General features: G+C 29.3%; 1 protein-coding gene across 4 annotated transcripts; it reads left to right on the plus strand.

The window, feature by feature from the left end:
* The first annotated feature begins 5424 nt into the window (after positions 1–5424).
* Positions 5425–22724, plus strand: LOC114194456 (transcription factor IIIB 90 kDa subunit). 4 transcript variants are annotated; one of them, XM_028084711.1, is made up of 20 exons: positions 5425–5611; positions 9321–9398; positions 9584–9665; positions 10151–10226; positions 10667–10749; positions 10858–10934; positions 11682–11738; positions 11875–11987; positions 12719–12798; positions 12910–12996; positions 17694–17774; positions 17904–18068; positions 18159–18275; positions 19056–19116; positions 19205–19383; positions 19593–19730; positions 21113–21202; positions 21864–21926; positions 22417–22485; positions 22516–22724. In XM_028084711.1, exons 2-20 carry the CDS (start codon positions 9337–9339, stop codon positions 22675–22677), a joined length of 1842 nt encoding a protein of 613 aa, XP_027940512.1. In that variant the 5' UTR covers positions 5425–5611; positions 9321–9336; the 3' UTR covers positions 22678–22724. The 4 variants fall into 4 exon arrangements, with proteins under 4 accessions (XP_027940512.1, XP_027940485.1, XP_027940494.1 ...); XM_028084684.1 differs by having other exon boundaries at positions 22417–22724; XM_028084693.1 differs by lacking the exon at positions 5425–5611 and adding an exon at positions 8240–8663 and having other exon boundaries at positions 22417–22724.
* Positions 22725–24251: the final 1527 nt, after the last annotated feature.

Here is a 24251-nt window from a genome sequence, read left to right on the forward strand (position 1 = left end):
TATTGCAAATTAAAAGAAATAGATTCAATTATTGAAAAAAAACTAAAACCGCTATCTTATATAACTACAAATAAATACAATAAAAATAATACAACAAATTAAAACAAAAGGTCCATTATTATTGTTTACAATGGAATCACAATAGGATTTCAAAAAACATAAAAACAACTTATCATATATTGTTTACGGGTCATATTGCACAAGATATATACGATTAACTATAAAAATAACAAAAAATATACAATTTATTTTAATATAGTATATAACTCTTAATTTTATTATTATTTATAATAATTGTGCTATTAAATGTAGAGTACATTTATCTTATTAATCGATCCTTCTATAATAAGTAATATTATATTATACAAAGTAAATGACTATTTAATTTAAATAATTATTAAAAAATGTTTCTTTTTCAAATCTTTAATTAATTGATATTTCTATAATAAAAAATATTATACATTTTATAATTATACCTAATAATCGTTTTAATAACTGTATAATACATTTCTTTTATTAATGGAATTTTTTATAATAGTTAATCTTATGCTAGGTAAATTATTATTTTTATAACTATTAAATCAATCATAATATCATAGAAATATAATTTAAGCATTCAAAGTAAAATAAGTTTATTATAGTTAATCATAGTGACACTTCATAATAAATAATGTCAAATTTGAATAGAAAGATTTATAATTGATTTGACCATACGTTATCATGAAAATAACTATTTATAATTAATTTCAATTAATTTCACAATACTTTATAATGGAACGAAAAAAAAAACTACTTCAATGAAATAACCTACCTACAGTAAACAAATTAACACAAAATATTAGACTATCATTGAACCAAATTAATAGACATACTGAACCAAGTTAATAGACATACTGAGTATAGTATTAGAAAACTGATTTACTAAATCTAAAGGGCCTCCACCAAATCAAACTGCAGAGTATTGAAAAGACACCTAATAAGTATTGTTTGCCGCCAAAATCAAATCCGTCTTATTAATTCTGAAAATATAATGATTTGACCACTGTGGAATAAATTTACTTCACAAAACTTATTTAAGTTGTGTGAAATATGAATTATATTAATAATATATTGGAATAATTAATAGTTAAATGTTGTCAAATAATAACAATTAATCATCAATTATACAATACAAAATAACTAATATATCATTTCATGTTAATTATACGAAATATATTTTTTCTAATATAAACTGATTATTTTCAATCAACACAAATCTACATTAAATATAAAAAATAACTAACAAAAATATATCATTTCATCGTAATTATAGAAAAAATATTTTTTCTAATATAAACCGATTATTTTCAATTAACACAAATATAATATAAAAAATAACTAACAAATATTATAACAAAAACATATTACAATGTCATATTTACTTAATCACGTTATTGTTATTGATTATATTGAATAATTTAGCTAATATAAATTTATTATTATCAATAACCCAAATAATTATTTACATAATATATTTATCACTTTACATGAATATCCAAATCAATAAGTACACAAGTTAAATTATTATTCTCATAACTGTATAATAGATTTATTAGTTTTATTGAATTTCATATATATTGAATACATTTACAATATATCAATCATAATATTGCAAAAAATAATTTATGCATTTAAAATAACAATATTACAATATCTATTTTGTTATTATTATTTGAATCGATAAATATATTTTATTATAAATTATTACTTTAATTATTACTCAATAAATTTTGAATCAATATGTATTGAATATATTTATTATATTTTATTTACAATGTCAGTTTTAATATTATTTTACAACGTTATTTGTATAATAAGCATTTTACTGTGTGAATAAGCTATTTTTTCAAGATTTGGCCAAAATTTGTGGTTCAAGGGAGTATTATATGGTAACAAGTAAAATCAGGATATAGAATGTTAACATATCCAGAGTGTTATATGGTAATAGGCTATCTTACTCTTTTATAAATATTGGGTTTATTGCAAAAATATTGGTCGATTCCACTTTTACTTTTATGATTTCTTGCTGTTCATATTACCAAAATGATAAAGCTGTATTTAGTTATTTCTATTTTAAATTTGTATCAATTTAACCTTTTGAAAGTGGTAATTAATTTATTTTTAAATGGGATTGAGAATATTTGAAGGATTAAAACATTTATTTTTACAATCGATTTATATGATCTATTTCTAAATTTTTTTATTAATTGACCAATTAGTTTTATTAAATGTTTTTAATTTTCTAACTACGGATTAATTATTTTTTATTTCATAGGTTTTGAAATCTTTTAAATTTATATATTTATAATTAATAATTACATATTTAATTTATAAAGATTTTTTATCGATTAGTAAATTTCCTTAATTATTTTAAATTTCTTTGATTGTGAATCAAGATTTTGAATTCATACGTTCTTATTTGTTGATTTATTTAAATATTTTAAATTTCTTTAACGATATCCAAAAACTATTGGTAGAATTATATTTTGTCAATATATTTAATTATATATACATTATCTTTCTTAATTTGCAATATATTTATTATTACTATTATTGGTATTATAATTTTATTCAATAATTTTATTTCATTTTAATATTTTTGTTCAATTAATAATGTTACTTTTATTATTATTATTTGTTATTATAAATATAATGAATATTTTTTAATTTATTTCTTTATTTATTAATACTATTATTTTAATACTTAGTGGAAATTGAATTTGTATTTATTGAAGATCGGAAAGATTTATTATATTTTATTTTTGTACAGTAACATATTATAAAATATGCTTACATTATACCTCATACGCATTTCATTTTAATATAATTTTATTTAAAAAATTTATCATCAATTTCACGTTTATTTATTTTATATGGGACTATATTACACGTATGTATAAGTTTTACTTTAACAACATATGCATTTCAAAAACTATTAGTAGAATTATATTTTTTCAATATATTTAATTATGTTTACAATGTTTTTCTTAATTTGCAATATATTTAACATTATTATTAATGATATTATAATTTTATTTCATTTTAATATTTTTGTTCAATTATTAATGTTATTTGTATTATTATTATTTGTTATTATAATTATGATGAAATGTTCAACTTTTTTTAATTTATTTCTTTATTTATTAAACTATTGTTTTAATACTCAATGGAGGTTGATTCTGTATTTATTGAAGATTGGAAAGATTTATGATATTTTATTTTTGTTTTGGATCATATTATACAATATGTCTACATTTTACTTTAGCAGCTACCTGTGCATACACATTTCATTTTAATATAATTCTATTTAAAAAAATTATTATCAATTTCACGTTGTATTTATTTTATACAGGACCATATTACATATTATGCCTAAATTTTATTTGAACAACAACACGTGCATATGCATTTCATTCTAATGTAATATACATGTGTTTGTATCTACACGTATTTCTATTTAAAGATGTTAACATCAAATTCATGTTATTTTTTTTTATTTGACCATATTACATAATATGACAACATTTTATTTTAGTAGCAACCTGTGCATACATATTTAATTTAAATATAACATTCAAGAGTTTTTATGTACATCTGTGTTTCTATTTTAAAATTTTATCTTCAATTTCACCATGTATTTATTTTATATAGGACCATATTACACATTATGCCTAAATATTACTTTAACAACAACTCATGCATATGCATTTCCTTTTAATGTAATATACATGTGTTTGTTTCTACATTTGTTTCTATTTAAATATGTTAATATCAATTTCATATTATATTTATTTTCTATGGGACTATATTACATTTTACTTTAGCAACGACCCGTGCATATGTATATTATTTTAATATAATATACAAGTGTTTATATATACATGTGTTTCTATTTAAAAATGTTAATAAAATTTCATGTTGTATTATTTTATATGGGACATTATTACATAATACCCCTACATTTTACTTTAACAAGGACCTATGAATACACATTATATTTTAACATAATATACATGTGTTTATATGTGTCTCTATTTAAAAATTTTAACATAAATTTTATCTTATATATATTTTGTACGAGACCATATAACATAATATATCTATATTTTATTCTATTATAATATACATGTGTTTATATCTACATATATTTCTATTTAAAAATTTTAACACTAATTTAACATTATTTCACATTGTATATATTTTGTACATGACCATATAATACCATATGCCTAAATTTTATACATATTTTATTATAATATATCATACAAAGTATACATCTTATTTTAATACTAGCGTACACACAGGCGCGACACATTTTTTAAATATACGTTATATTATATTAGTAGGTGGTAATGTAATATTATTAAGTTAAATATATAAAATAAAATTATATTTATTAAAAATAAAGTGAAATATATTAGAAAATATGAGAGAATAATTGTTGAGAAATAGAAAAAATAAAAGACTAGAGATAGACAATTTTATAAAAATGTTTGTAAAAATAACGGTCAATTTTTAAAAATTTAATAAATAATTATATTTTAAAGAGTAAAATTGGTATTTTAAAATGTGGACACAAAAGAGAGAATTCTCTTTATATATTGTTATAGATATAACATATAATATATTCTTTTAAAGTTTTAACATCAATTTTATATTATATTTAATTTATACATGACCATATTACATAATATACTTATATTTTACTTTCACAACGACTTATTACTATTACAAATTGTTATAATTAAATAAATTAATAATATATTTAAACAATAAAATTAATCATTAAATAATTAAACCAATAACAATAATAATTATTCAAATCACTAATTTATATATATTAACAATAAAATCTGTTTTAAATATTAAAAATATAAAAAAAACATGACTCAGTTATTTTAAATATATTTTAAATAACTTTGAAATCTAACAAGAAAATCCAAAACAAATATTTTTTAATCTTGACTAAAACTCTAAACTTATTATCACAAACATGTTCTGTAATTAAATTCTTAAAAAACATAATACTGACATTTTTTAATCTAAACAAAATAACAATTTATGTCATCACAAATTGATTATTTCAAATTATTCAAAAACACATAACATATAACACATAATACATAATAATAATTAATTATACATAAATATATAATTATATCATTGTTAAATAAATTTATCGTTTGAATATATTTAAATTAACAATTATAATATTTATAACTTTTAAATTAAATTATTAATTTATCAATAATAATATTAAAATATGTTTTCTAAACAAAATTTTTAAAAATCAAAAACACGGCCCGTGGGTACGCACGGGTCTCATGCTAGTTTATAATTTATAATAATATAATAAAACGTGCGCGCCCTTCTCTCACCCGGGTCTTCATCGTGTGTGTCAGGTTTTAACCTTTGCAATCCTTTCTTCCCCCATTCACCTTTCTCTCTCTCTTTCCTTTAACGTCTTTTGTCTTCTAATTTGATTTCGTTCCGGTCACCTTATCGTACTCCGTCGGCACCGGAAACTGCTGCCTTGGCCTCCACCGGAGTAGCCGCAGGCTGCGTCTAACAGGTCCGTTTTCCCTCTCTTTTCGTAGTATGTTTGTTTATCAAATGAAATCCATGGACGATAATGAAATTATAGTCCAGAGGTTCTTAGAACGTGTGTGCGACCGCGATTATAGGTACAATTTCTAACTTTTGTGGCGTTTGCAACCACAACTTGCGTCTGTTGGATTTGTCTATAATTTGTGACAATTCAAGGAGTGTCACGAGACTGTGACAGCAGTTTAAAGCTTACTAGTGTCACGAACCCTCACTCACTCAATTTTCCAGTTTTTGAAGCAAAATTGGAACTGTTCAAGTTCCCCTTTATGGATAAGTAGGAAGAGAAAAATAAAAATCCTTCAAAATTTTTGGTAGCTGGGTTCAGTCTAGTAAATGTACCCTTCCCATTTTTGAATTTGAGATTCTCTCAACTTTTTTATTTTCTGCAGCTAACCAGAGTCAAGAAAGAAATAACACACCAGAACATGAATCAGACACCTACTAAACTGTGACAATTTCAAGTTTTTATAAGACTGTCTAAATAGAAGCTGGAACCATAGTTAGTTGTTGAGCTCAATCAGGAATACCTTAGGTGTCAAAGAACATAGGATGATGAAAAGCAAGAGATGCACATTCTAAAGCTTTGGTTTTAAATTCAAAACTCTCATTTTGGGAACTGGGTATTGTAGATAGAACCTCAATAGCGATGTCATATTTAGTATTTTTGGTTCTTTCCATCATTCAATTCCAACATTTTTTGGTTGAATTTGTCCTATCAGTGAGATGTATAAGTATCACTTTATGTTAGGGCTAGTGTATTTATATAGTAGTTTGTTTGCACAAAAGAAAAAGAAAAAGTTGAAGATGAAATACTGGGTGATCTGATGGACGTTTAAGTGTTACTTTTCTTTTGGTGGTGTAAATATTATCGTCAGAGATTTTGTATGAGAGTCATATCATTGTATATATTTTTGATATAATTGTTTTAAAAATAATAAAATAAGATAAGTGATATGTAATATATGAATATTAAAAAATATATAATAATTTTAAAAAATATAATAAATATAAAATTATTATTATATAAATCTAATTTAAATTAAAATTATATATATTAAAATTGTTAATATAAAAAATATAAATTATTATTATCATTAAAATACTATTAAAAAAAAACTCTTACATAATAATTAATTAAAAAAAAATAGTTAGAGACCCATATGAAAATAAAGGTTGATGTTAGATTCAGTTACTTAAAGGGGATTTTGTCTATTCATGAATAGTTGTAAACATGTCCCATACAGTGAATTATAAGATTTATAAACATATAAAAATATAATTAATAATAACAATCACATTAAAAAAATAGTTATATAGCGGGCAAATTAAGTTAATATTATAACTAGTGATTGTTTATTGAAAAAATTAAGTTAATATTATAATGGTTGAATTGAGTTAGGTTGAATGATCTAGTCTTTTGTTAAATGAAAATAAAATGGATTGATAAATATTTGATTCAAAGATATTAAAAAAGAAAGATGATATATATAATCTATAACTATTAATTTATAATCTATTTATAGCTATTAATAAAGGAGATTGTTTTTAATAACTCTTAATTAACTTTATTTGTGTACACATCCCACTTTCATGTACAATGTAAACGATTTTATTAATTATTTTATTTTTTAAATCTTGTAATTACTTTTTATAATTATATCCATATCTATGATTATAACTATATTTTTAGTAACTGATAAATTACCATTTTTTGTTTACACATTTCACTTTCAATAATGAGAGCCGTCAAAATCGGGTAACCTGATCCGATCCGGCTCAATCCATCACAAATTAGCGAACCAAAAAAATTTTAACCCGACCTGGTCCACTGTGGGTTGGTGGGTTAAACAGGTTGATTCATGAACTCACTTAATTAAAAAAATAATACAATTTTATTTATTTTATTTTTGAGTCAAAACTAGATTATAATTCTAATTAAAATCTAAATAAATTTTAATACAATTCAAATACAAACTAAAATAATAAAAATACAAATTATATATGTTTTGGTTAAAAAAAACAACCTAATCTGACCCAAATACAAAGTTCAATTTAACAAAAAAGGCTTGTGTGACCCTTTATTTGGTGAGCTAATCTGGCTCACCACGGTTCAATCCGGGTGAGCCAGGTAAAAAATTAACCCGTATTAAAATTTGTAAAAAAATTTCAACCGAACCTGGTCCAAACCCGTGATGAGCCGGGTTGACTCGTAGTTCCAACCTATTTTGACAGCTCTACTTTCAATATTTCGTTAATTATTTTATTCTTTAAATTTTGTAATTATTTTGTTATAATTATCATTATATTTTTACAATACATTTGTTAAAAATTTAATAATATTTTTCTTTATTTGTTAGAAGAATAATTTTTTTATTAATTATTATAAGATAAGATAAAATGGATATACGTGATAAACATAATATATATATATATATATATATATATATATATATATATATATATATGTGGTAAAAATTATATTCATTAGAATATGTATCATTAAAGATAATATAAAGATAACAATGTTTAGTAAACAATAGTAAATTTTAACAAAAATAAAAAATTTTCAATTTGAACAGCAATTCCTAATTCAATCCATAACACAAAATAACCACACGCAAACAACAACAGGAAAGCTGCCAGGAAAACAAAGAAGATCAGAACACAAAGTGTAACCTCCGGCGATTGTGAGGGCGGCAAGCGCCGAAGAGTGCGACGGCGGCGAGTGTTCGTCGGCGACTGCGAGGGCAGTGAGCACAATTGATTGCGAGGGTCCGGGAGCGCCAGTGACTGCGAGGCGGTGACCACTGGTGACTGCGAGTGCGGTGAGTGCCGGTGACAGCGAAGGCGGCAATCGCTGGTGAGTGCGACGTGAGATCTTACTCGATTTTAACAACACTGCCCATGGATGCTACGATTCAACCCACGATTCGGTGTGATTCGAAGAGATTCATGCGATTCGGATGATAGTTTTCAAGCGATTCGTATCGTGGAGGAGGAGAATCATATCGTATCGTGTACGATACTTACTACCATGGTCACCATAACATTGCATTTTGTCATATAAATAAAATTTGGCCCTGAAACACAACCATTGCATTCTTAGGTATTGTTTGGTAGGAACGAAGTTGGGCTGGTAAAAAATGACTATGTATTAGAGCATAAGAAAGCCTAAGGTGTGTTTGGTTATGCTTTTGAAAATTGATTCTGTGGTTGAATTGATTCAGGGGATGGAGATTGTTGGTGGACGTGACTTTTTTGGCATTTAAATCAATTCTGCGTCAGATAGAAATGATACCAAACCCGCACTAAAACTCTTAACTTCTTCCTTTTGTTGCATTAATGAAGTAATCATACTGCATGCTATACTCTCCAGGATTAGGACTTAATTAAATTAAAACAGTTTCCAATAGTTGATTAAAATCTCTGATTTAGATAGAATAGTTTCTATCAACTGATTTACGAGTGAGGTAATTATAATTTTTTATTATTTTAATTCTTTAACTTTTAATTACTAATTTATTTATTTGGCAGATTTTGCTACTTTTCCCTCTAAATGATAAACCCTAATTAAATTAAACTTTTATTCCAATTCTCTAAAACATTTCAACTCCCTCTTATATCACTTGAGTTTTGCTATCATTTTCAATGCCTTCATCTCACTGACTTTGCAGATTTGTATCAACCACAATGGTGTACTGCAGTCACTGTGCCAAAAATGTAGCTGGGGAGCGACTGGATGACGGTTTCTTGTGAGTATCTTTGGTGATTTCACAGTAATTCTCGGAATGACGTTTTTCTAGTAAAGTTTGTGCATTATGCTATGCAGATTGAATTTGGAACTGTTTATTTTATTTAATTATTGATATAGGAATGTGTAGAGGAAACCTCCAATGTTATTAAATGTTTATTTTCTTTTATTAATTTTACTTCTCAGATGTTGTGGAAGCTGTGGGAGGGTGTTGGAAGATTACTTTTTTGCTGAGGAGCCTACATTTGTCAAGAATGCGGCAGGGCAGGTAATTGAAGCTTGACAGGCTGTTGTGGTTCTTTGGGCAGACAATTTTAGGATTGACCGACTTAAATTACAAGATCATGTTACAGAGAGAGAGGCTTGATTTTTAAGTTTGATTGCAAGTATTGTTTGTGAGAGAAAGGAAAAGCAGGTGGATCCCACCATGCAGTTCTATATTCCAAACCTGCAAGTGTCTTTTTTTTCTTTTGCAGAGTTTGACCCTGTCCTTATCTTAAGGAAAAGTAGAGGATCTAAACTCTCATAAGGTCACATGTATCACTTTTCTCAAACGTGCCAAAAATATTGTTGTGGTGCATGAGCATTCATTATTTGCATCTTCAATCAATGGAGAGCATTATAGAAGACATTAATCAAACTAGTGAAGTTTCTGGGATATTGAAGTTTAATTTTTCTATCCACGAGCAATTGTTTTACCTGTAATTCTACACTTGTTTTCGTTTCTCATGGTTTCCTGATTTGTGTCTGTAGAGTAAATTATCAGGTAATTACGTAAGAACAGTTCAAAGCGAGTTCTCTGAGTCACGTCAAAGGACTTTAGATAGAGGTACACCTTTCTTAAATCTCAGTGTCTCACGCTGTTTTCACGCTGTATTTTGATTAATTAATCCTCTTATTTGCATAAAATACCACATCTCAAATTGGAGAATTGTCAAACATGTTACTATGTTGGTCCTAAATCTGTCCAGTTCTGCTATTTTCTTCTGGTTGTTCCTCAATCCTTTCAAAGTTGCAGTCCAATAGTAAATTTTAATTTAATGTTTAATCTTTATTCAATGATAAGAAAATCTAGTAATCTTTATGTTCACACAGCCAATGCAATCAATTGATATTGGACCCTTATGGGGAAACCATGTCTAGAGGAGAAATTTGGATAGTTGTTCTCAGTGCTTATTTCTTATATGATTATCAGTTTGATTACTGTTAATAATTTCATGCTTGTAATTATTTTGTATTCCTATGTGTCATTTTATTTTGTGTTCACAGCTCATGATGAGATTAAATATCTAAGTTTGGGCCTTGGAGTTCAGGATGAACATATGGCTGACCAAGCACTGACCTTTTATAAAGTATGTCACATTTTTGACTGAACTCATTTTAAACTTGCTTTTATTTTATTGATACACTTTTGGAATTTTTTTTTTCATTTAACTAATCCTTGAATTTTCCTATTGAAGATAGCGCTTGAGCGAAACTTCACTCGTGGACGTAAATCAGAGCAAGTACAGGCTGCTTGTCTTTATATTGCATTTCGGTATGAGTTCTATTGTGCATGAGTTTTGGATGATTCTTCATACCATTATCATTTTATAGTTCCCATGAGTAATCATGTGATGCGGAGATTTTTAAGTTCCCTTGTTTAAAGCTGTTCAGATAATAATTTTAATGTAAACCTCAAAGCATTTTTTTGTTCACTTCTCGTTGAGCCCTAAAAGCAGAAAATTGGCCTTGGTGACTGATTGGCCATGAGGCTTAATAAGAAAAGTCTCTTAGCACATGCAAATGTAAGAGTGCGCACAATGAGCCTTACACATACCTTTGAAAAGTGAGGGGCCTTCTGGTCACTGGGTTACACTTGTTTTTCTTTTTCTTGAATAGATTTTATCATTCTATTTAACACTATTTGTTCTAACACCTTATCTTGACACAACCTTTTGATTGACCCAAGACTGCTATAGCAATCTTCCAAATCTTCTTAAATATCTCGGAGAATTTAGCATTACCCTGTAATTCTTAAGTTCATTCTCTTTTGTAAATTCTATAACAAATGCACTTGTGTATGAGAATATAATGATATTATTTTGCAGGTAATACTGTGTTAATGATGTTTGTTTTTGAGCATTTAATTGTCAGAGAATAGTGCTCTACGACTTTGGTTGAAGAGCAATGAGTTCAATGCATTGTATTTTTCACCTTTGATTTATCATAATGAGTCTGGTATACTGGTCGTATTGCAACATTTTATTTTTTTGTGCTGAAATTGTTTTTCCTTTTCTTGCAGTCACAACAACAAGCCGTACCTTCTTATTGATTTTTCAAATTATTTAAGAATAGATGTGTGAGTATGGTTTTCTTTGTTATTGGAGTCTACTGGTTATATTTCTCCCATATTTTAGTTAATGTTTTGTCAATGTATCCCTGTTTTATGTGTTTCTGATTCTTGCTTTGCTCCTGTTCACGTATTCGATGTGCAGCTATGTTCTAGGATCGGTTTTCTTGCAGCTTTGTGAAGTGCTGAGGCTTGGAGAGCACCCAATTGTTCAAAAGCCTATTGATCCTAGTCTTTTTATTCATAGATTTACTAAAAGTAAGTGTTTTCTTTTCATCTCAGTTTGTATAAGCAGATAACTAAAACATTTTGTTGGTTGTGTGTGGTGAATTTAAAGAGAGAGAGAGAGAGAACAAATCATTTAGAGAGAATTTAGACAATGAGAACTCTTTATAAACCTGTAGACCTAGTGGAGACTATCTCTGATTATAATGAGTGGTTCAACTTTTTGGACATTAATAGGCATGAGTATTAAATGTATTTTTGATGTATGATGCACCAATCCTGCACACCCTGTAATGATGTACTTCCCGCTACAGGATTCTAAGCTTTATGATTGTTAGAAAATAAATACTCTCCTTTGTATTCTTTGAGAGTTTTCACTTGCAATAATTTATTCTAGTTCCTTTCTGATATTCTAACCTTCAAAGATTCCTCTGGACCTATGATACTGCAATAAATAAATTGAGAATATAGAAGGAATTGTATGTTGGTTTATGTTTATTTGAATATGAAATTAAACTCCTGTGATATGGAGTGAGAATTTCCTTCCATATTTTATGCTTTTTACTTCTGTTGATAAGACTATAAATAATTCAGATGAGCAAACTTGCATGTTTTAGTGTAAAAACACATTCATATTTTTTTGGGAAAATGTTAACCTGGTTTCATTTAATATATTTTTTATTTTAAATTTTATTCAGTTTATTTTCTTTGAGCTAGGAGAAATAATATATTAATGTCATGTCATGTCATGTCATGTCATGTAGATTTGATTAAGCGAGGGAGTAAGGCAGTCTCTGATACTGCTCTGACCATTGTTGCAAGTATGAAACGAGACTGGATGCAGGTATCTTAACCTTGTTCTAGTATTGTTTAGTTAGGAAGCCTTAATTTGGGATGTGTGAAGTATAAACATTTTTTATTACGAGGATGTTGAATTGCTAATGCTAGAAAACAGACAGGGAGGAAACCTAGTGGTCTATGCGGTGCGGCATTATACATTTCTGCTCTTGCACATGGAATTAAATGCTCTAAACCCGATATTGTAAGTAATGATAAAGTTTTCTACCTTGTAATTTTTTTTTTATTATTATTGTCATATGGTGCTTGCTGGGTATTTTCTTACAACATATACAGTTCCTCATAAGTGTTGAAGATAATCAGGAAATGCTTTATTCATAATTTATTGATTTCTTTTTTGAAATTCATTGGCATGCTTGATTACAGATGCTCTTTCGTCTCCCCTCTGATATATGTTTCATTGTTATTATTTACTCACTTTTCTTGCTCATTTAAATATTGGCATTAGTTCTGTCCTGGTCTGAGCCGCAATTAATAGAATTAGTGAACAAGAATTTTAGGATTAATACCACCTGTTTCAGGAACTTGTGGAAAGTAACGTTAAATTACACCATTTCTATGAATAGTGGACATAGACATATGTGCTGTATTGCAATTCTTATAATTGCCGCAATTTCATATTAAATATATTAACACAATAGATTACTTTTGCCACATTATAGGATACACTAGATTTGGATTTTGGAATTTATATTCGTTGAATATCTAGAACATCATTCCAAATTCAGAATACTGTGCTTGGTTGCTGATTATCAGGAGATTTGTCCCAAAAATGCAAAATCAAGTTTTAAGCTTGTTCAGCTGGTTATAGCTGAAGCATACATGAATTCCGACTTTTATGGTGTTATCAGTGTGAATCTTTAGGATTTGATGATCTCTCAAGTCACATGGAACACAACTATATTTGCTATGTTGAGATTGTTAGGTGGAATGGGATCTTTTATGACCAACAAACGCACTTGACTACATATCTTGATTTCTTCTGGTGCTGTTGTTATCCTTGGGTAATTTTAACAGGCATATATTTGCTGGCCCCAAAGGATGTGGAAAATGTTTTTGTGGAAGTGAAGTTCAGAAACAGAAAAATGAAAAAAACAGAGTCCTGTATTGGTTGATTGTAAAACATTGAACTCCCACATAAACTAGCATCAACTGAAAATCAAGTGTTGTTGAGTGCGTGGAGGGTCATTATAACTAAAATATGCTGTAAAGATAGAAAAAGCGAAAAAAAAAAAAATCTTATAACCATTCATTTAGAAATAATATATCCAATGGTTCAAAATTTGTTTCCCACTGTAAGAGACATTATATGATTGTTTACCATAGCCTCCAGCAAGACTCTTCTATAATCGTAATTTGGGTACTCTAATGAAACGATTGTTTTGGGGTCCTAGGCTGAAATTGCACCTTTGATTACACAAAGGATGCAAGTCTTGACTTCTTAGATTGACTATACTAAATAGATGCTATTTTGTTTCCTCTAAAAAAGATTTCATGCTTATAAACTACTACTATTACAATAAATACAAAATATATTACTTTTATTTTCAACACTCCTCCTCAAGCTAAAACATACAAACCGTATACACCTAGTTTGTTACATATGTAGTCAATTCTTGGTTACCTCAAGGACTTGGTAACGACATGCCAAGTAGTAACCGGAGGGGATGAAGCTTGTGGCGGTACTATCTCATAGGAGCCTAGAAACGGTGATGAAAGAACAAGACAGAAAAAGAAGCAAAAGTCTTGCACCGTATTATTCACTTTAGACTATAAAAACCAAAGCTTACAAAGGAAAATTGCATTCCTTTTTCTCCCAGGGTTCTCCCTGCCACAAACATCAATTCAAAAAAGACTCCCCTAACTCTCCCTGGCATGACAATATATAGACTTTTACGAAAAGTCTTCATCTCATATTAGATAACAACTAACTGTTAACCAATTAACTACTTATGTTTTTATTTTTCTTCTTATAGTATACTTCCAAGACCCCCTCCTTTCTCCCTTGCCTATCATTACTTGCTGCCTCTGAAACAACCTTGTCCTCAAGGTTGAACTCAGGAAACCAGTCATGCATTGCTGAAATATCTTCCCACATGGATGCTTCGAACCTGCCCCCTACCATTGCACCAACACTTGTTGTGGTAGCTCTTGTGGTTTTTCTTGTGTTAAGAAGTGGATTTTTAGCCTAACTCAATTTCACAAAACCGGCTTGCAAGCAGTCGACACCAACAAATCAAACCCACCATCCTCAACAATGCCAATACCTTTATTGATATAGAATGGATCAATGTCCAATAAACCATCATGTTGCATTATTACTGGGGGGCACATCCACAACAGAACCAAATTCACCCTAACTGTTCCTTCCTACCTCAAATTATTGAATGTAATCTTCCACCCTTTCTTGTTGTCTAATTGGTGCCCATTTTTTCAACAATGGTGTTGTGTTCTCTGCCCCAAAGTTATCAAAAATGGTGTTGTGTTCTCTACCCCTGAAACTCCTACATAGTGCTTTAGAAAAATCTTCCCAAGAAGGATTCTTGATATTTTGAGCAACTGGACTGCATTTTCTTCCATGCTAATCAAGGTTGGTGTACTTTTGTTGATCCTTTGATGTTCCGAATCTCAAAAACGTTTGTTGCCCTTGTTGTTTGACCTTAAGGGCCATTCCCTTCAAATGTGGGCAACTCCACCCTTTTAACCCAAGGGCAAAGTAATTTGTCCTGTTCTTTATTAAACTCAGTACTGGCAATGTCATCCTCTTCTCTTTTTGCATCCCGATTGATTGAATTTTCTCTTCCATCTGAAAGTTCCTCTCCTTTGTTGATGTTATCTTGAAGATCTTTAGTCTCCTTCTTGTCTTGTAGGGTATCTTTAATAATAGACAAATTTGCCTTCATTTCTATAAGCACCTTACCTTGCTCACTAGCCCATTTCTCTAAAGCACTCAATATGTTCTCCATAACTCTCCCTTTTCAGATACGACAAGTCGGATCAAATTGTTAGGAGCCTAGAAACAATGATGAAAAAATAAGACTAAAAAAGAAGCAAAGATAAAGTCTTGAACTGTATTATTCACTTTACACTATAAAAACCAAAGCTTACGAAGGAAAATCGCTTTCCTCTCATACAGGGTTCTCCCTATCACAAACATCAATTCAAAATAGACTCCCCTAATTCTCCCTAACATGATGATATATAGACTCTTACAAAAGGTATTCATCCATATCAGATAATACCTAATTGTTAACTAGTTAACTGTTTATGTTTTTATTTTTCTTCCTATAGTATACCTTCAAGACCCTCTCCTTTTTCCTTTGCCTATCATCCATGACAGTGACAAAATAATAGTAGCCTAACGTTGAAAGAAAGCAACTTGAACTCTAAATGTGAACCAAAGCACAAATGTTAAGCACTTTTATTGGCTAGATGACTATGAATACAACAAGCATGTTTTCCTAACTGACCAGAGTCAATCAAGAGACAAAATTTTGGAGAAGATTAGTGGTGGAAGTTGATATAATTCTTTTGACTTATGTCTTATGATGCATAGATATGATACGTATTTGATATGGCGATAAGCTTATTTTGAAAATAATAGGATACGATACATGATATATGCATATTTAAAAATGTATAAAAACTCTTAAAAACAAAATAAATATGTGTTTGCTATTGTGTGAATTCAAATTAAAATCAAATGTATTGAGTATTTTCAAAATAAAAAATTATAAGTTATTGTTATCATAAAAGTACTACTGCTTTATAGATGAGATACTTTATTGATAAGTATTGGTAAAATATCCTAAAGTATCATATACTTGTTGGACACGATATGTATATGATATGACGATAAGCTTATTTTGAAAATAATAGGATACGATACATGATATATATGCATCTTTAAAAATGCTTAAAAATTCTTAAAAGCATAATAAATATATGATTGCTATTGTGTGAATTAAAATTAAAATAAAATGTATTGAGCATTTATAAGTTATTATTATCATAAAAGTATTACTACTTTATAGATTAGATATTTCATCGAAAAGTATCGGTAAAGTATCCTAAAGTATTGGATACATGCTAGACACATATGCATGATACAAATTAAAGTACCAGTGCATCAATTTATGCAATACACCATCATGCGAAACAATCTTGGACTAGAACAAAGTTATTAACAAAAAGAATAGAATAATCAAGAGTGCATGTTAGCTTTCTAATGGATGCTAAGTTATATGACAGCCAATAACATTAAGCGTTAAATCCAAGTAAAGGTTAGGAAAGGGATGAGTTTGCTAATGCCTTAAACTTTCACTTGAGAGTCATCTACCAAGCTTACAACAATTCCTATTATTTGTGCTAAGTTTGATTTATCCTTGTGTATCATGTGTCTAGTATAATTGTAAAAGTCATAAAATTGTTAGAGTAAATAGTCTTAAGCAGAATTTATTGTAAAGGTGTTGTGTGCTTTGTGTTGTACTTAGTTCCAAGATATATATTTTCATATTCTCTTCTCTTCCCTCTCATACATTATATCTGATGTATACAAAGACATTATAAATGAGATCCTAAGAGAGGGACATTCACCCTCAAATTTATTCTAATTCCTTTATATTTTTCTCAAGTCAAATTTTCCTTTGTATTTTAGTATTACATTTTACATCCTATTTATGTTTAAGAATATCTATTCTTGAAGAGAATGGTCATTTTAGCAGTAACATATTTCACAATCCTCTGCATAGACTAGTTACACATTTTCTGATGTAATTGTTTCTTCACTTGACTATTCATCTAAATTTCAAGGATGTTGGTTGAGCCTTAATATTTTATTTTATATTAAATTGTCCGTTGATTTTCTAATTTTCAATGCAGCTTAGAATCGTCCATGTATGTGAAGCAACATTGACCAAACGATTGGTGGAATTTGAGAATACGAAATGTTCTAGCTTGACAGTATGTTTCTACTTCCTTTTAATGCCATGGTCTATTACGATACTGCTGTGTTTTAATACCAGTGGTTAAGTTCACTATCTTAGATTTGACAGTGAGTAAGCATTTTCCATGAACCTTTTATGGTTATAGGTTGAGGAGTTGGATACCATGGCAAAGGAGCAAGAAAATAATCCAACAGTAATGCCAGAAGGTGAATTGAAAGCGGGTATTTCGTCGAAAGATCTGCTGTGTGAGCACAAGGACAGTGGGGCTTCCCATTTTGCGCTTGGATTGTGTGAAGCATGCTATAAGGATGTGAGTACTTTCTTTATCGTCAAGATGGTTTCCTTTCGAAGCCACTTTGCCTTTTGGCATTGACTATTTAATCGATTGATATGCTCACAGTTCGATAAGCTCTCTGGTGGACTTGGTGGTGGTTTGGATCCTCCTGCGTTCCAGCGTGCTGAGAGGGAAAGAGAGAAAAGAGCACTTCTCGAAGAGAGTGTTGATGAAGCATGTGATGTAAGTTTTCCTTGACTTGGTATTGTGTGTGGTAGTTTGCTTTTTATTCACAGGTTTTCTTTTTAATTTTTCCTTTTCTCTGTTTTAACTTTTTGCATTAAAAGATTCATAATATTCACTAGGGCTTGCTTGTACAAAAAGAAGCAAAATTATTTGTATTTCTTCATGGTTAAATTGCTAAAGAATTGATATAATTGGAAGAGTTTAAGAATTCACGAACTAAATAAGGTCTATATTCATAATATTTTCTTAAAATTTGAGTTTCATCTTTGAAGAGAAAAGAGAATCTACGTCCACCAACTCACTCTAGAGACAAACATACTGGTGCCAAATATCATAACGGAACACCAAACCCATACTTTAATTTCCTTACATAGGACTGATCAGATCAAATTACTATTCTACTTGTACCTGAATGCATCACGCTGAAGAGTACGAGATGTAGTAGATATCCAGCAAAATAGTAATTTTTACTTGCGCATGTTCACACACTGTCTAGTTGATATCATGATATTGTAACCCCTCATTAGCAAGAATACTCCTGAGAACAGCAGCATTTACAAAAATGTGGCCATGTAGAAACTTTAACTATCATTTAGTTCTTTATCTTATATGAAACCTTTCTTCAAGCAGTGATGCAGAGATATGGTCATCTGAAATTAATTTTCAATTTCCAGACAGCTGTATGTTTTTGCGAATAACTTGACTCAAATTTTAGATGTGACCCATAAGCATGCACGACTTCTAAATCTTTATTTTTTTTCTGGTACTTTTGGTTAGTTGGCGAATGCATCAAATGATCAGTTTAAGAGCCATAGAGAAGATTTGCCTGTGCCAGAAGGTATTGCTGGGTGCTCTTATTTCATTCACTCTGCTAGCATGTTAGATTTCTTCTGTATTCATTCCTATTTGCACAAAAATGCTTTTAGGGGCTAATGTTGCGCATGAGTCCACTAAAGATGGTGAATATGATGATTCATTTAGAGAAGATGAATCAGAAACTTTATCTGATATTGATGACGAAGACGTTGATTTATACATTCATGATGAGGAGGGGAGGAAGATCAAGAAGATACTATGGGAAGCAGCAAATCGGGAGTATCTTGAGGTAAAGAAATGGTATCTACTATTTTTTAGTTCTAGTTGTGCTTGATAAATTTGTATCTTAGTTTCTTTTCTCTTTGAATCATGATTTGAAGTCAAACTCAGAAGTGGGTGTTGTTACTTGTACTTCTTCCTGTCCTTGGTTTTCTGTTTAACTTTACTTGGAGGCTTAATCTGCACTGGATCTCACTCAAGTTTTATCGTTACTTTCAGGAGCAGGCAGCCAAGGAAGCAATTGCAGCAGCTAATAAGAAAGCTTTTGAGGCAAATTTTGAAAACTGTTCAGAGGATTTACTTGCGGCAAGAGAACTCGCTGCATCTGCTTCTGAAGCCGTGGCAAAATCCAGAAAGGTTCTTTCTGAATATTTTTTTGAGACATTGTTACTGTTAAATTATACCACAAATTCATGAAATATGTTAGATTTTTATCTCATTACATAAACTCTGTCAAGTCATATCAGTTTGATTTTAATCTATGCTTTGTTACTTCATTCGATGTTTAATGAACATAAAACATGCTTTCCGTAAAACTATTGTCTTCTAGATTTTGGCTTATCAGTAGCGAATTTCTTTGAAATTTGATGTTCACGAGCACTGTATTTCTCACAATTCATCAGTTAGATTGATCATCTATAATAAGTTACATAATTCTCCTAGTGTTACAATTGTTTATTCGTGTAGGGTGGATAGTACTAGTATGTTGCGCGTGTTTTGGCCTTAGCTTGGAATGAGTAAAAGCTATCTTATAAAAGTTTGGGAAAGTGGTCATTACAATTGAAAATCAGTTTTCTAAATTCGAATCGGGGAAGCATGGACACTGCTAAGAATATTAGGAAAGACACCGTATATTGATTTTACATGTAAAACTTTCTCCAGATAGTTCCATGGTCTGGAAGGTTTAATTTAGAAGGGGGAAGGCAACAAATTTACCCTCAGCCATGTTTTCAAGGTCGTAGGTTTATATGCATTGTTTGAATTGTGGTTTGAAAGGGAGCTCTATTCTGAGTCTCTGAGGAGCTGCAAGATCTAGAATTGTTTTTATTGAAACTTAAGCTCTTTTATTTGTTGGTGTTCATTAATTGGGCGTTGGGTGTTCTATCAGCTTCCCAATGTTGGTGTGCATTTATTTGTTGTTTGCAATTTCTGTGCTTGTTTAGTGAGAGGTTGTCATTTCTGCAGTGCTAATGTCGGGAATGAGTTGCTATTTGTTGTTTAGAGATCCAAGGGTTGATGAAGGGAGAATTTGATTTCTAACGCCCATAGGCCCGATGCCCCTGCCTAATGAGTTTACTTTGTTGAGTTGGAATCAATTCAAATATGAAGAATTTCTGGCCTTGGAATTGTATAGTGTGACCTTGTTTGAATAAATTTATCTCGGAATAGAAAGTAAATAAGAAGGTTATGACTATGCATTAGTTAAAATCACCTATTTACTTGTATATAAACTAAGAGACTAATGAAATGGAAGCCTGAGATGCATTGGAAATTGGAAAATTTAAAGCAGCCGCACTAGGAAGTTAGTTAGTTTTGGCAAATGAATTGATTCAATTTTTGATTTGCAAATAATTTTGTAGTTGTTTTACTTTCAATTTGAGTATGCTATCAATATACATTTTAATGGTTGTAGAGTGGATCCAATAGTTATGCATTGTATTTTGTATACACTGTACGATTCATGCTGCAAGACTTCAAGCTTATATTTTCTTTTTGGTTTGTTAAATACACTATTTCAGGAAATGAAACAGAGACGAGCCAATGAGGCAAAAAATATGGGGCCAGCTCAATCTGCTGCAGAGGCCTTCGGCCAAATGTCTAAAAAAAGGGTATTTGTCTATTCAACAAAAAACATGCATTTTTCTCTATATATTGTTACAGTCTCATTTCCATCGTATATTTGTATAAAAATAACAGGAAACTATATAGGGAGGGGGGGGGGGGGGTGTGGGGTGGGGGTTTACAAATTACGGTTTTGTAGGATAAAAATATCTTCAAAAAAGATATCTTTATAATCTTATTTATTCATGCATATATTGTTTCTTTATTATAGAGGGATTGATTGTTTTAAAATGAGGAATCCGGAATGTAATTCATATGATCACTATCAATAAAATTATTTCTTGTCTCCACGTGTACTCAAGTCAAGTAAGTATAAATCTTTTAGGGGTAAAAACAAAAGAAGATGCGATAGGAAAGAAAAAAGCAAGGTCTTTCGAAGCATTGAGTAGTGTTGGAGTACTCGCTGTTGCTGTTGCTTTGACCTTGTTTCTCGTGCTCATTGAGCATTTGGATTTAGGTCTTTTGTTGTACTTTTTCGGATAGAGATGAGCTAATGTGTCAATTCTCAACAGTTTTGTTTGTTTTATTATGTGCATGCAGCTTTATTGATCAAATCCTGGAGCAATATATATGACTTTTTTTAATTATCAACTTATTACTTTCTGAAATTGTTTATATATAACTAAAACTACTTGTTTGCTTGTGTAGCAATTGCAGAGTCTGAAATCTAAAGTCAATTTTGATCGACTGGGAGAATTATTTAATGAACTGGTACTTCTCTCTAGAACTGATTTGCTTCATATCACATGTAATATTGATACACTTTGAGTTCCACTTGCACCCGAAAATATTCCGTATTAAAACATGATTTTGATAAACTTCTCAGTAGACATTGACAAAAGAAGAAAATACAAAAGTAAAATGAATTATGTTTAAAATTAGCTTATGCATACTGTAAAATACATTTGAATTTTGTCTTCTATAAAGCCTAATTTTAACTTGCTAAAAAGTCAAATTTTGTTTGTAAGAGAAGTTTACTTCAATATTTTTCTTCTATACATGTTTATTGAAAACCCTTTCCAATCAGGTCTACATGCTTTTTCTTATCTGCCTGTTTCCATTCTTGATTTACTTCTTTATGTCAACATGTTCAAAAGACAAATTTGGAAAGATGTTTTCTAACAATTAACCTTTACTATTCTTTAAATCAAGACATTGAACTTTCCTTGAATCTAACTTCTTTTCTAATATTATCAAACAGGAAAAAACGGATGATCCCAAGAAAGAGAAGAAAGCACGATTTGATTCACTCCTAGATAATGATGACAAGATAAAGTCATTTGAGCATAATGATGACAAGATAAAGTCATTTGAGTACAAAAATGACGACGAGATTGGATCGGTGGATGAATTTGAAGATGATATGGGAGAGATGTATCAAAGTGGGTTGTCTACTGAGAATATTGCAGATACATATTTCCCTGAGGATGATGGATATGGCTATAACGATTATGATTATTAATGAAAGATGACAGATGATCTTTCTGATTTGATTATCTGATTTTTTTAGTCATTGGTATCCACGGTGGCTGGCAGCAGTGTAACCAAAGTTGTCAGACAAAATTCTTTGAAACCTAAGTTGCCATCTGACTAGCAAGTATCTCTAATGAGTTTTGTCCCTCTTTTTAATCATCCCATATGCTTTCAAAGAAAGCTCTTGAATTATAGTAGAAAATTGTTAGCTAGGTTTTACCGACATCTCTATGTTTAGGGTTAGATTGTGTTTAAAATTAAAATCTACTTATTTCCAACCATTTCTTTTTAACACGACAAAAGTTAAATTGGTTATATATGTTTTGAATGTAAAATTATGTTGAGTCTTCCTAGTATTGCTTTCTGTTGTTTCTCCCTGACATAGACGAACCAAAATCCTCAAACATTTTTTCTTTTAATTATTATTATTATTATTATTATTATTATTATTATTATAAAAGTGTAAAAGACAATCACTTATGAGCTTATGAGAGAATGTGGATGAAGCATAAGAGACTAGTTCCTCATTAAAAGGCTAATATAGTTTGAACTTTTACCTATATTTAGTGTTTGACAATGTTTAATAATTTTCCAAGAGGATATTTCTGAGAAAAATTTGGATAAAATTTTTAGTATGTTTGTCGTTTTTTAACTGATTCACATTCACTACCACTCATTCGAGAAGATGAAATTCCAAACAATTCATCAATGCAATTGTGATTCTAAAACTTCATTCCTCTCGATGTGAAGCCACTCAATTTGGCTATTTTATTGTAAATATTTTCGAATGAAGGACATATAATTGTTAATTGGGAAATCAGAGATTAAATCAGGTGATAGCTATCATATACATGTATAACACACATGCACAATTAAGTAGTGTAATAATTTATGTTATGTATGTAAATTAAGTTTATATATTTAGTATAACAAATTATGATGAATTACATTTTGAGTACAAATTTGGATTAATAGTTCAGAAAAACACAATGCTAAAAGGGCAATTATATGAATTGAACATGAGGTACAAAACTATAATTCTATAGTGGAAGAAAAAAATATTCAATTTTAAAATAATATTTATTTTATCTTAACAAAATCTTTAAATCTTTTAATAGTATAGTTCATCCTCAAATTTCTTTAATAAGATGAATGACACAAAATAATACATGTTTCAAAAAAAAAAATACTACTATAAATAAAACTTTATATAGGAAATATTTAGATGAAAAAAAACCGGATTTGCACATTTATAGAAAGTAATGCTTCATTTTAAAAAAGTAAAGTGATGCTTTTACATGTTTTAAAATGAATATCTATCTTTTGAATAATAAGATAAACAAGAAAGGTATACAAAATAAGAGATGAAATAAGAAAGAAAGGAGAGATTACAAGAAAAGAAAAGTTAAAAAATGAAACTATATAAAATTATTATTAAAAAATATATTTTATATGGTGTTTAGTAAAAAATAGAGTGTAATAGAATCTATCAGGTAAATTTGCATATTGCTGCTGTTACATCTCTATTATCAGTGACATAGGCATAAAAAATGCCATGTCAGT

Source organism: Vigna unguiculata, chromosome 1 (genome assembly GCF_004118075.2).
Source record: "Vigna unguiculata cultivar IT97K-499-35 chromosome 1, ASM411807v1, whole genome shotgun sequence".
NCBI lineage: Eukaryota > Viridiplantae > Streptophyta > Magnoliopsida > Fabales > Fabaceae > Vigna > Vigna unguiculata.

Bases quoted from the DNA above. Each gene is read 5' to 3' on its own strand.
- LOC114194456 (XM_028084684.1), top strand. From the start codon at position 9,337: ATGGTGTACTGCAGTCACTGTGCCAAAAATGTAGCTGGGGAGCGACTG. The intron at 9,399-9,583 runs GTGAGTATCTTT...TTTACTTCTCAG, and splicing joins CGACTGGATGACGGTTTCTT to ATGTTGTGGAAGCTGTGGGA. The intron at 21,927-22,416 runs GTACTTCTCTCT...ATTATCAAACAG, and splicing joins GAGAATTATTTAATGAACTG to GAAAAAACGGATGATCCCAA.